At 35.3% G+C, this 14,288-nt stretch overlaps 2 protein-coding genes across 6 annotated transcripts in view; one reads left to right on the top strand and one right to left on the bottom strand.

Moving 5' to 3' along the window:
• The first annotated feature begins 2,842 nt into the window (after positions 1-2,842).
• LOC107990858 (uncharacterized mitochondrial protein AtMg00750-like) lies at positions 2,843-3,175 on the top strand. Its single transcript, XM_017044847.1, has one exon. It carries the CDS (start codon positions 2,843-2,845, stop codon positions 3,173-3,175), a length of 333 nt encoding a protein of 110 aa, XP_016900336.1.
• Positions 3,176-5,597: 2,422 nt separating this feature from the next.
• LOC103489697 (la-related protein 6B) overlaps positions 5,598-14,288 on the bottom strand; it is a 40,105-nt gene continuing 31,414 nt past the window's right edge. For 2 of the 5 annotated variants that reach the window (XM_051086568.1, XM_051086585.1), the window contains 2 exons: positions 8,606-8,669; positions 5,598-6,297 (listed from right to left, as the gene is read on the bottom strand). In XM_051086568.1, coding sequence (XP_050942525.1) covers positions 6,114-6,297; positions 8,606-8,669 — 248 coding nt within the window. In that variant the 3' untranslated portion in view covers positions 5,598-6,113. The remainder of the gene's footprint in view (positions 6,298-8,605; positions 8,670-14,288) is intronic. The other 3 variants (XM_008448962.3, XM_008448964.3, XM_051086577.1) reach the window with 2 other exon arrangements.

The raw sequence follows: 14,288 nt of genomic DNA, 5'->3' as shown, positions 1-14,288 counted from the left end.
GCTAAAAAAGACCTAATTCAAACTCAATTAGGGTTAAGAAAAATACTTACCTTTGAAGCTTCCCAATCCTCGAAATCTCCTCATGATCACGAATCTAGGATCACCACTAGTGTTGACCCGCTATTCTCCGAACTTAGAACTGGGTTGTGAGAGTCGTTAAATGAAGGAATATAATGAGAGAATGATGGAAAAAGAGGAAGAAACCAACAATTTGGTTATGGGAGAGAGGTGAGAAAAATTTGAATGTTGTTAATAATTTCTCCAAAATACCAAAAGTATCAAAAGAGTATTCAAAACATATTTTTATATACAATTTACATGCAAAATGCATGAAAATGTTTCACAAAAAATCAACACCTCATTTTCCATTTCATCTTAGTGGACTTTGTTGTTTACATCACATGTAAACACTTGGCCCACTAACTCTATTCCAAGTGTAATATGGTCATTTGACTAATTAAGTCAAAGTCAAACTTTGACTTTACAAGTCAAAAGTCAACATTTTGACTTTTTACCACTTTGTCCATTTTGACTGATTTCGACCTTCCGAGCATGAATCCACATTCATTTTTCCAAAATTTAAATCACATTTGAATATAAAGCTGGCTAAAGTTTAACTTTTCAAAGTCAAAAATCAACATTTTGACTTTTTACAACTTTGACATTTTCCATCAATTTCGAGTTTTCGAATATGAATACATATTCATATTTTTAATATTTAAATCACATTTAAACATGCAGCTCTATAACTAATGGCTATATCACATATATTCGTCGATTCTCTCTCTACCTAATTCGAATAATTAAAATTATTCCAACATATTGTTTTAAGTTAATTCCATATGAGCTAGCAGGGAAACCTAATGAACATATAGATCATGGACTCCAACGATTCAAGATTAATTGGCTAAACCCTTTTAGATCGAGCTAATGAACATTCGTTAACTAACGGGTCATTCCACTAAAGTCCCGTAATTGCACTCCCTTCACTATAGATATATTTGTATCCATCTGATATAACCATGATCGGTAAGTTAATTTTTCACAGGTTGTTCATAACCTCGACTGGGTCAAAATACCATTTTACCCCCAAGGCTACATATTGTTCCTTAAATCCCACTGATCCACTATTGAACATTTAGTTTAAGGTCGAACTTATAAACTGAATCCCTCTCAAACCAATGAGAGGGAGGAATCCCTTGTTCAAGACTTGGATTTAGTCCTTAAGGGAACAACCTATCTACTAACCCTAAAACGGGTAGGAGTGACTTTTGTCTTGCACCTATGGACCTAGCCATCCACTTGTCTTATTCCTAAAATGGAAGGCTTAGCTTATTGGATTAGCGTTATTGAGCTACCCACATATATGAAGATCTAAGGATAATATCATTTGAATAGAAGTTCATAGTTAGCTCAGGATTAAGATTAAGTTACCTAGGTCATCATAATCAAAATAGTCAGTTTATATAATCAATAGTGTTTACCTTAAAAGTGACTATTTCATAGTTCCAGTCTTATGTAAACTCTTTACATAGGATACCCTCACTCTCATGTCTCTACATGAACGATTCAGGATCACATCGTTTGGACTAACTGCAGAGCGGGCCACACCATAGTGTTCCCAAAATAAGGCGACCAACCTTATTCGTACACTATAGATCGTTTGGACTATAAACTCAAACTTTATCCATATTTATGTCACTACATAAAGTTCAAGTCTACACTAGATAGTTTCAGGACCTTAGTTAATTGGATTCAAGATTATAGTATTATATGTTCACTAATAAGTCATCAATAACAACTTTATTGAATAGAATTTAATTTTGACTACAAACTACGAGTTTTAGGACATAAATTCCAACAAAATTGTGTTTGGGCACAAAATCTCTAATGTGGGATTAGAAGTGGATCCCGCAAAGATTGATGTGGTTAACAAATTACCACTGCCTTCAGATGTCAAGCCTTTGAGGAGATTTTTGGAAAATGTTGGGTTCTACAGAAGATTCGTCAAGGGATTTTTCCAAGTCGCCAAACCTCTCAATAACCTACTATGCATCGATTAACCCTTTAACTTCAATGAGAAATGCAACCTAGCATTGCAAACCTTAAAAGACGTGTTGACCTTAATGCCTATCCTCATTACTCCTAATTGGTCATAACCATTTGAACTCATGTGTGACGCGAGTGATGTGGCGGTAGGGGCTATGTTGGGTTAAAAGCAGGATAAAGTAATCCACCCCATATACTACACGAGCAAAACCTTTAATGATGCACAAGAGAATTATACAATCACTGAGAAGGCATTACTCGCAGTAGTCATCGTAGCAGAAAAGTTTAGAAGTTATATTATTGGCTCCAAAGTTACAGTACATTCTAATTATTTTACGATCACATATCTCAAGGCAAAAAAGGACGCCAAATCGTGATTGATCAAATCGGTGCTATTGCTCCAAGAGTTCGATCTAGAGATTATAGACCACAAATGTACCATAAACCAGGTGGCGGATCACTTATCCGTCTGAACTATAAACTATTCCAACACAAAAGGAAGGAGATTGAAGATGGATTTCCTAATGAACAACTCCTCCACATTGAAGCAAAGGGGCCCTGATACACAAACATAGTCAATTACCTAATTTGCAAAACATGGCCACAAGACTTCAACAACCAACAAAGAAAGAAGTTATTTCATGATTGTCGTTTCTATGGATGAGATGAGCCCTTCTTCTACAAGTTGGGGCCAGATCAGATATTGAGAAGGTGTGCCCCTGAATATGAAACAATTGAAATAATCGCCAAGTGTAATGAAAAACTTTATGGATGACACTTTGGCGAACAAAAGATGGCTGCAAAGGTCTTGCAGAGTGGATACTTCTGGCCTACTCTATTTAAGGATTTAAGGAACTTTGTGGTCAACTGTGATAGGTGCCAAAGAACAGGAAACATGTTTCATCTCGATGAAATGCCTCAACAGCCCATCCTGGAGATTGAACTCTTTAATGTGTGGGGAATTGACTTTATGAGATTGTTTCCTCAATCTGGTGAATACTTATACATCTTGTTGGATGTGGACTATGTCTTGAAGTGCGTTGAAGCTATCTCTTGTACGAAGAATGATGTGATTACAATCAGAAATTTTTCAAAAGAACATCTTCTCGAATTTTGGGACACATAGAGCCTTATCAGAGATAAAGGTTCTCACTTCATAAATCACATCATGGCTAAATTACTAACGAAGTACCGAAGAGACTTCATCTCCCACAAACTAGTGAATATATAGTCCAAACAAACAAACAACTAGAAGGAACATAGGATTTCAGTCAAACCTACAAAAGACGAGCCGAAAAAAGAAACACACTTGCCCACACACAACGAAGAGTAGATCGAACGATAGACGAGGTACAGCAACACATGAGCTTCACACGCTACTTAGATGGATGTCGAATTTTATGGTTTGATTTTGCAAATTGACGATTAGGCTTCTTTTTTGAATGGGAGGTGTCAAAAATTAGATGCAAACAATGGCAAATGATTGCAAAATAGGTTGACAATGACGTAGACAAAAATTCAAAATTTTACAAAACTGTACATGAAATAAGACTTCTGGACACCAAACCCTAAGGTTCGCATGGAAAAAAAAAACATAACCACCTAGAGTGCTCTTATACCTTGAATCTATTGGATGGGATTGGTGTTCTTATTCCACTCACTAATGAGATATATATATACGTACAAGAGCGTCCTAATTAGGAAAACATAAAAAATAATAAAGGAAAGAAAACTAACTATACTTACAATATAACCCTAATATTAACACTTCAACAAAATTATTAAACCCATGGAATATTTTAAGTCAAATTTCAAGAAAATTAATTTTCATAAATATAACAAAACACCAAAATATTTATAGCTCACGTAACAAAATCAAAAAGCTTAGGAAATAGATAAAATATTTTCATAAATTTCAGATTTTTCCTTGATATTGAAAACGATTCATAACTTCTCTTTCTTTTTCTTTTTTTCGATTTATTCATCTTCTCGCTGAAATTTCTTCGGCTTCTCTTCTAGATTTTCTTCTATTTTTATTCATCTTCTTTTTCTTTCTTTCTCTCTTCATCTTGTTTTTCTTTCTTTCTTTCTTTCTTTCTTTCTTCATCTTCTATTTCTTTCTTTCGACTCCTGTACTAGAATATCAAGATCATTTAAATATCACTTTCATATGATCTAAACGATCGCTTACCTAGTCAACGTGATCATTTAACATGGTGTACACGACTGTTAAGATTTGAAATCCCTTTTCTATCGTCTAAAAAAACTTCATAATCGTGTGGATATGATCTAAATGTTCACGTACTATAGTCAACCCGATCATGATCATTTAGCATGGTCAACACGATCGTTTAGATTTGAAACTCTTTTTGCATCATTTAAAAAGAACTACACGATCATGTAGATGTGATCTAAATGATCGTGTACCGTAGTTAACCTGATCATTTAGGGTGAACAACACAATCGTTTAGATTTGAAGCATTTTTCTCATCTTTAAAAGGTATTACACGACCATGTAACAATGATCTATATGATCGCATACCATAGTTAACCCAAACGTCTAGGGAGATCAACACGACCGTTTAGATTTGAAGCACTTTTTCCATCATTAAAAAAACTACACGATTGTGTATCATTTCCTACATAAGCGCATATCATGATCGTTTAGAAAAAAAATTACATGTGCACGTATGGCTGATTAACCGCATATTGATTAAAGCATTTTTTGTATTTTCCATTGTGAGCCTATGAATTATATTTTTTCCAAAATTGTTACATACAGTATAAATATTTTGTCAGTTTGTTATACTTTTGAAAAAACTCTTCCAAAAATTACATTAATTTCAAAAATGTCAAGTAATTTCTGAAAACTTGCATTTGTTATAAAAAGTTGACTAAGAATTCAATTCCTATTCTTGAGAAAGATGCAAATTGTGCTATAAAATTGAAAGAATAAGCATAAGTTTAAAAGTGAAAAACTAAAGAATAAAATAGTTCCCGAACAGGTGCTAAATATATATGAAATGAGAAATACTTTACACCGTAAATTTTTATCTACTTCCTACTCAAGTTTTCAAAAAGATAAAAGAATTTCTGAAAACTAAAAAAATATAAAATATAGGTATAAAGTCTTCTTTTAGATGTTGACTGGGAATTCATGTTTTTCTTCAAAATAGGTGACCATTAGGAGAAAATTTCCTACAGCTACTACAAGAATAAGTAGGAAAAAAATCGAAAAAATAAATGGAAGTAGCAAAGCTAAGAAACACAAACGGAAAAAAAGATTGAAAACTTTTGAAAAATCACAATCCAACATAAAAAAATATCCGTGTAAAAAATTGTCACAATTACATTAGAAAGAATTCAATTACAAGATCACGCTCAAAATTTAATGCATTTAAAAATTGACTGAAAATTCAAGTGTTTCTTTGAAACATACGGAAACCATATTAGAGAATTGAGGAAAACCAAACAAAAATTTCAAAAGTAAAATCTGTCATCAAACAGCACCTAACTAGAGAAGTAAGGAACAAGTAGAAGGGAGAGAATTAGAAAGACAATGAGCAAATATGCATTATACAAGGCAAATTGAGTCACCAACTGCGTATTAGCGAAATGTTGCCAACATCCCCATTGGTTTTTCACATATTGCTTAAAAATAATAATCGTTGCTTCTTCACATTAATTAATGAATCCCTAAAGAAAAGTGGAGATTAGAAAGCGGGGATGGGGACGACACCTTTTCCTTTTCCTTTTTCCAAATACATTAAAAACTAAAACTCTTACATCTTCAACCAAAGCAACAATTCAATGGTTTTTGACAGCCCTACTAAAACCCTGCTATCAACACACCATTGTTTTGCTTTGCCTTTGCTTTTTGCCCTATCAATTAGACAGCTTCCATCCGCACCATACTCTTTCTTCTACCCATACAGACACACACACACACTCCTCTCCATGTATTTTCCATTCCCTTCATGTCATATTCACAGTCACTGGCTTCCCCCGCCCCATCGCAAAGCCTCTTGTCCCATCTGGCATTCGTGGCCCTGGAGGCTGCTGTTTCATCGTACCTGCCTGCTCGATGGTGGTTGAACTACTTGGAGGTGGTGTTCCCACATGGTTCCCATGGTTATGTATATTATTGTGATTATGATGGTATTGTGATCGACCACGCCCTTTACCACGTACCCTATTTCGAACTCTTCTCTGCCCACCACCATCCTTCTCATTTCCATGCTCTTCTCGCTGCAATAAACATAGTAGTCAACAGAAAGAAATGCCTTCTATTTGGTAGGTCAGGTGGGGAATCAAAAGTTTCGCAATCCTTTTTTTTCAAAGTTCGGAAAATTAAGAGATTCGTGGATAGTAAGATAGTTCATATCACTAGTGTTTTTTTCCATTCACAAGTATTTTTACAACTCAAGGACGTAAATGTTTTACAATTTGCACAACAGTTCCTGTTCCAGTAAGGTTGCTTTTTCTTTTTTCCCACAACTATCTGCCTCCCTATATGACCATTTTTCCTCATAAGAATCTGCTCAATATAGACATTAGAAAATTTAATGTTTTTGCATTCCCTGAAACTATTTTGTATACCCCTATTCTTTTATGGGGCTTCCTTTCGTGGGCTTTGATTTTCATAAGTTTTCTTTTTCTTTTCAAGGCAAATATTCTTTTCATTGAAAAAATGAAAAAGAATTCCCAAAATACAGACACACCGAAACATAGCAACAAAAAACAATAGACAACCGAAAGGTAATTAAGCATGAAAAGTAGATGGTTCAATTCAAACAACGATATTGAATAGAAAAATCTACAAAATGTTCATAAAACACCAAGATGAAAATGCAAGAAGAGCAGAACACCAGCGATCCATCCAAAGAAGAGGTTTATCATGAAATATCCCCAGATTCCTATCAAGAAACTAATAATGCATTTGAATTGACTTTTTATGTGTTTGTGAACACTTTTTTTGCACTTAGAAACACTTTTTCAAATACTTATGAAGTCGAATCAAACATGCCCCAAATCTCTGATAGAATAGTTTTGACTGCGTTGGACCATAAAAGTGGAGATTTACTTTACCAAAAGTGGACTAACCAGAATATGAGAAATGTGAACCCTAAACGAGCCACAAAGACCCACTGAAGATGAAAAACGGAAAACAATAGGCGTCAACAATGCCTTGAAGAAATACAATCAAAGATTGCTGCAAATTCACAGGGCAAATAGATGAAAATAAAGCAAGTGTTGATAGCTTTCCTTGAAGAGTTGTGGAAAATTATGCAAACTATGAACATCACCCAAATGAGAACATTTGTACGTTTAAGGCACTTTGATTTCCACAAAGCAAGAATAGACCACCTTATCCAATGGAAGCAGTAAGTGTTTCTAGCAAGACCGCAAAAATTTTACCCAACATCCTGGAAACTCAAAATTTCAGCATTCTTTAATAACCTCTCAAAGGAAACATTCTAAGAAATTGTAACTTCATCCCAATGCACAAAAACCAAACCATTGGGCAAGGAAGCAATGTTGAAAAGGCGTGGAAAGCATGATTTCAAAGGAGAGCCATTAATCCAGGGGAGACAATATTAATGGAAAGATTTGACAACATTACACAATTTAATGCAGATAACTTTCTTCTTTGGTCCCAAAATGTTTGGATGAATATTAGTGGACAAGGGAAGATTGATTACATTCCTGGTGAAAAAGCTACCCCTAGCCCACCTAATCCTTTATTTACCGGGTGGGATGCTGAAAACTCCATGGTTATGACCTGGCTAGTAAATTCTATGGATGAAGACATTAGTGTTAACTACATGTGCTACTCTAGGGCCAAGAAATTATGAGAGAGTGTTACTCAGATGTATTCTGATTTGGGCAACCAACCACAAGGATTTGAGTGGAATCTTAAAATGGATGATATACGACGAGGCAACTCCATTGCACAATACTTTCACTCCCAGAAAAAGATTTGGCAAGACCTTGATCTCTTTGATATATTTGAGTGCAAGTCTACAAAAGACCAAAAGCACTATAGGAAAACTCTAGAAGATGGTCGTATTTACAAATTCCTTGCCGACCTCATTGTTAAGTTTGATCAGGTGAGAGGTAGGATACTTGGGAAAACTACTCTTCGATCAATTAATGATGTTTTTTCTGAAGCTCGCAGAGAAGAAAGTCATCGAAATATTATGATTGGCAAAAGACCTGTTGATTCAGTTGAGAGTTCTATGGCAAAAGACCTGTTGATTCAGTTGAGAGTTCTATATCAGACTGAAAATACTGCTTTGAAGACGTCTTTGACCAATTCAACACAACACATGAAAAATCTCGTGTCTGGTGCGATTATTGCAATAAACCTCGACACACGCATGAAACTTTTTGGAAAATACGCAAATTGGAAAAGCTCCAAGCAAGAGGAGAAGAATTAACATCAATATTCCTTTAATGCTACTGTTGTGGACTCCATCCCTTTTAATAAAGAGCAAATTCATCAAATCCTGAAGCTGATAAAAACTAATTCATCATCCAGTAATCCTAGTGTTACCTTGGCACAATCAGGTAATTGTTCTCAAGCCTCTCTTGCATTAACTCCTCTCCATGGATAGATTCTGAAGCATCAGACCATACGATTAGTCTCTCTTGCCTTTTCAAATCATACTCTCCTATATATTGCAATGAGAAAATTCGTATTGTCGACGATAGTTTCACCTTATTGCAGCAAAAGGAACTGCTCATTTGACAACAAAACTTATGTTACATTATGTCCTTCATGTTCCAAAATTAGCCTGCTATTTGTTATCTATTTGTAAAATCTCTAAGAATGCTAACTGTAGTGTTGTCTTTTATGAATCTCATTCTACTTTTCAAGATCAAGATTTGAGGGAGACGATTGTACTTGTTAAGATGATTGGTGGTTTCTATTACTTTCATGAAGTTTCAGTTAATCATAAAATAGCTCAGGGCTTCGATAGTGTTTGTTCTTCTGCTCTTCAAGAAACTATAATGCTTTGTTTCTTTTACTTGAAGCATTTGTTTCCAAATTTATTTAAAGTTCTTGATTGTTCAATTTTCAATGAGATTAGTTGCATTTTTTCTAAACATCGTCGCTCCACAACCTTACAAGGCTTGCCATTTTACATAATTCATACGGATGTGTGGGGTCTGTATAAAGTTGACCCATAATCGTAAACGTTGGTCTGTTACTTTTATTGATGATCACACTCGTTTAACTTAACTTTATCTTTTAACAAAAAAAAATCGGAGGTAAAAGAGTTTTGGTTCGGTTTTACAATATGATTGAGACCCAATTTCAAGCTAAAATTCGCATTCTCCACTCAGATAATGGTATCGAATACTTTAACGAGCAATTAACCACTTTTTGGCAAGATAAGGGTATTTTTCATCAAGCTACGTGTCAAGATACTCCTTAACAAAATGGCATTCCTGAGTGGAAAAATACACACTTACTTGAAGTTGCTCGTGCTCATTCTCTATGCATGTACCAAAGTATTTGTGGGGTGATGCAGTCTTTACGACTACGTATCTCATAAATCGAATGTCAACTAAATTTTTGAATTTCGAAACTCCTCTAAATCACTTGAAAGATTTTTTCCTACTGTTAGGTTTCTTTCAACTTACCCATTGAAGTTTTTGGGTGTACTACTTACTTATGTTTGTTACATTAAATGCATTTTTGTAGACTATGTCTCCCATCAAAAGGCTTACAAATGTTTTGACCCTTTGACCAAAAAGCTTTTCGAGAGTATAGATGTCTATTTTTTAAAATCAACCTTCTTTTAGCCAAAATTCTCTTCAGGGAAAGACACCTAACCTTGAAGATAATTTTTGGGACATTTCACCTACCCAAAACATTATTGGTCCTAAAATTATGAGTTCTAATCCTTTGATGCCAAAGTGTGGAAAGTTCTCAAGGGCGAGAAACACTACAGAAACTTGAACTTTGTGTTTATACCAAAAGAAACTTGCCTCAAAGTAATCAAGAACAAACAATTGAACTTTCACAAGACCAATCTAATATTCTAATGAACGATTTTGAAAATCCAGGTAACATACATTATTTTTCTCATAATTCTCCCACTACTCATAATTTTCCTAGTCCTCCTCTGAATTCCTTATCGAATGTCTTTGATCTTGACATTCCAACTGCCCATAGGAAAGGTACCCATCATGTGCCAAATATCCCATGGCAAACTATCTTTCTTATCAGATATTGTCTAACACTCATAAAGCCTTCACATCTAAAATAACCGATATGTTTGTTTCAAGGAATATACAGAAAGCCCTAAATGATTTGGATTGGAAATTGGCAATAACATAAGAGATGAATGCACGAAAACAAAATTGCACAAGGGGGCATAGTTGAACTACCTAATTACAAGAAAATAGTTGGATGCAAGAAGGTGTTCATTGTAAAATGTAAAGTTGATGGTTGTATTGAAAGGTACATAGCCAAATTGGTTGCTAAGGCACTTACTCAAACCTATGGAGTTATCAAGAAACATTTGCTCCAGTTGCTAAAATTAAATCCACCAAAGTTTTACTATTTGTTGCAGTTAATTTTTTTTGAAACAGAGACAAGCCTCTTAAATTATTATTAATAAAAGAGCCTTAAGTTCAAAGTATAAGAGTATTATACTAAGACCAAGAGAAAAGAGAATTCAATCTATATCTACAACAAAAGCTACAAATTCCAAATAGAAGAGATCAAGCTAAGCATAGAAGAGACCAAGCTAAACAAAACCATGTCCGAAGAATTGTAATTACAAAGCATAATGCAAAATCCTCTCATAAAGAACTAAATTTAAACTAAAAACTTGCAAGAAAATGCAACCCGCTGCCTCGAAACTGCCTAACCAAATTAATCCATAACCAGAGGAAGCTTGAAAAAGTCTTCCTTGATTCAGCATTGGCATGAAGGATTATCGAAGGTTTTTATAATTTCCTCCCAATCATCAAACTCAATAATCTTGAAATAATCCATAGATTATCGAAGTCTTCTTTTAAAACTTCTGGATTTTTAATGACCAAGTGCTAAGTTGCACGCTGAAATTCTGAGGTTAGAACAAGGAAAGAATTGCTCGGTTTCTGCCAATTCTTGAACAGAGGGTCCATAAAGCATGAAAATTTCATAGCAAAGAGGCTTGTAGCTACTCTAAATCTGAAGGTAAAAACACATCCTAATCCCTACAAGATTGCTCGGGTAAAGAAGGATGGAGAAACTTTAGTGAGTGAGATTTGCACCGTGCCACTTTCCATTGGAAGCGGATACAAAGATCAAATTATTTGTGATGTAATAGACATGGACGTATGTCATTTCCTCCTAGGAAGACCATGGCAACACGACATTCAAACCTTGCACAAGGGGAGAGAAAATACCTATGAGTTCTATTGGATGGGTAAGAAGATTGTTCTACTTCCTCTATCAAAAAATAATGAAGGAGCAAAGCATATGAAGACTAAGGGACAGCTATTTACAACTGTCAGTGGAAAGAAATTGATCAGTGAAAGAGAAAGAGACATCCTAGGGCTAGTTGTTGTTGATAAGTCCATGGGAGAACAACCGAGAATTATGGAACCTGAGTTACAACAATTACTTGCTAAATTTCCTCACTTGAAAAGAGAACCACATGGCTTACCACCTTTACAAGATATTTAACATCAAATAGACATCAGGAACATCTTTGCCGAATCTGGCCCACTATCGAATGAGTCCTCATGAATATCAGATTCTTCATGAACATATTGAAGAATTGTTGAAGGGACACATTAAACCAAGTCTAAGGCTCTGTGCAGTACAAACTCTACTCACACCTAAGAAAGATGGAAATTGGAGGATGTGTGTAGACAGCCGAGTAATTAATCAAATAACTATAAAATACAGGTTCCCTATTCCTTGAATTGGTGATCTTTTAGATCAATTGGGCAAGGCAAATATCTTTTCGAAGATTGTTCTAAAAAGTGGCTACCATCAGATACGAATTAGACCGGAAGATGAATGGAAAACAGCATTTAAAACAAATGAGGGCTTGTTTCAATGTATGGTTATGCCATTTAGATTATCCAACGCACCCAGCACCTTCATGAGATTGATGAATCAGGTGCTCCATCCTTTCCTTAATAAATTTATAGTAGTTTACTTTGATGATATACTTGTTTACAGCAGTAGAAAGTATGAACACATGCTGCATCTCAGAAAACTATTTCAAGTGCTAACTGAACAAGATTATATACCAATCGAAAAAATGCATCTTTCTAAAGGAAGAAATTTCTTTCCTTGGGTTCATCATCAAAGAAGGGAAGATTAGTATGGAGCCTAAGAAAATTGAAGCAATTGGAACTTGGCCAATCCCAGATTCTATCAAAGAAATCCAAGCCTTTCTTGGATTAGCTTCTTTTTACAGGAAGTTCATAAAGAATTTCAGTTCTATTGTTGCTCCATTTACCGATTGTTTAAAGAAGGGAAATTTTAAGTGGACTTTACAGCAACAAGAAAGCTTTGCAAACATCAAGAAGAAACTAACTTCTAGTCCCATTTTACAACTTCCAGACTTCACTTCACCTTTTGAACTTGCAGTCGACGCTTGTGGCATGGGAATAGGAGCTGTTCTATCTCAAAAAGGACACCCGGTTGAATATTTTAGTCAAAAGCTTAGCATATCTAGACAAGCATGGAGCACATATGAGCAGGAATTATATGCCCTAATCCAAGCATTGAAACAGTGGGACCATTACCTATTGTCTAGAGAATTTGTCCTCTGAACCGATCACTTTTCACTAAAATATCTTCATTCCCAAAAAAGCATCAGCAGGATGCATGCTCGATGGATCTTCTTCCTACAGAGATTTGATTTTGTTATCAAACATTAGGCCGAAGAAGAAAACAAGGTGGCTGACGCCCTTAGTAGAAAGAATTCCCTCCTTACATTGCTATCTTCAGAAATCACAGCCTTTAAACATCTCCCTGATCTCTATAAAGAAGACGTTGACTCTGTGATGGTTGTAGTAGACCGATTCAGTAAAATGACCCATTTTGCTGCTTGTAAGAAAACGAATGAGATATATATTGCTAATCTCTTCTTTAGAGAGATGGTACGATTACATAGGAATCCTAAGACAATCGTCTCTGACAGAGATGTAAAATTCCTCAATCATTCCTGGAGAACCTTATGGAGGAAGCTTGATACCTCTCAAATATAGCACCACAGCTCATCCTTAAACAGACGGCCAAACAGAGCTGACTAATAGAACATTAGGGAATCTCATAAGATGCCTTAGTGGACCTAAGCCTAAACAATGGGATTTATCACTAGCACAAGCAAAGTTCGCATTTAACAACATGAGAAACCGGTCAACAAACAAATGCCCCCTTTGAAATAGTCTATACTAAACAGCCAAGGTTAACCTTTGACCTTGCTTCCCTCCCTACAACAGTAGACATTATTCAAGAAGCTGAAAGCTTGGCAGAGAAGCTTGAACAACTACACAAGGAAGTCACCGATCACCTCATGAAAACTACAGATTCCTACAAGGAAGCTGATATGAAAAGAAGGCAAGCTAAATTTGCTAAAGGAGACCTAGTAATGGTGCACCGAAAGAAGAGTAGATTCCCATCCGGCACTTATAACAAATTGAAATATAGACAGATCGGCCCAGTACGAATCCTAGAAAAATATGGAGAAAACGCTTTCAAAGTGGAATTACCACCAGATATGAATATACACCCAGTATTCAACGTTGCCGATTTAAAGCCTTACTATGCACCGGACGAGTTCAAGCTTGCACACTAATGGACTTCGGGGCAAGTCCATTCTAAGGAGGGTGGAATGATGTAAATTGTGTAATTAGAATAATTGTTACAGCCATTAAACAGTCTATTGAAGCTATTAAAAAGACTGTTATAAACTGTTAGAAAAGACTGTTAAAGAAGCTAACTAATCAGCTGTAACTGATTAGTTATCAAGCTGCCTAACCACTTGTAACTACCCCTAGTAACTACTTAAAATTCATCTATAAATACATACACTCTCAGCAATTAGAGGCAGAGAGTTCTTTTGATAAAAATTACCATTTGGAATCACACCATCTTCTATATGGAAGTAATCATCGTCAAACAAAATACAGTAAAAGGCATTCGGTACTTTGCATCTTTCTATTTCCATTTTCACCAAAACTAGACTGTGACTGAAACAGGGATGGACAAGAAGAAC

The sequence above is a fragment of the Cucumis melo genome, chromosome 1, assembly GCF_025177605.1.
Source record: "Cucumis melo cultivar AY chromosome 1, USDA_Cmelo_AY_1.0, whole genome shotgun sequence".
NCBI lineage: Eukaryota > Viridiplantae > Streptophyta > Magnoliopsida > Cucurbitales > Cucurbitaceae > Cucumis > Cucumis melo.
The sequence above is the reverse complement of the archived record's forward strand: the minus strand, read 5'-3'. Positions and strand labels throughout refer to the sequence as shown.

What these genes read in the sequence shown, in the direction of transcription:
- LOC107990858 (XM_017044847.1), top strand. Translation starts at nt 2,843, where the DNA reads ATGGCTGCAAAGGTCTTGCAGAGTGGATACTTCTGGCCTACTCTATTT.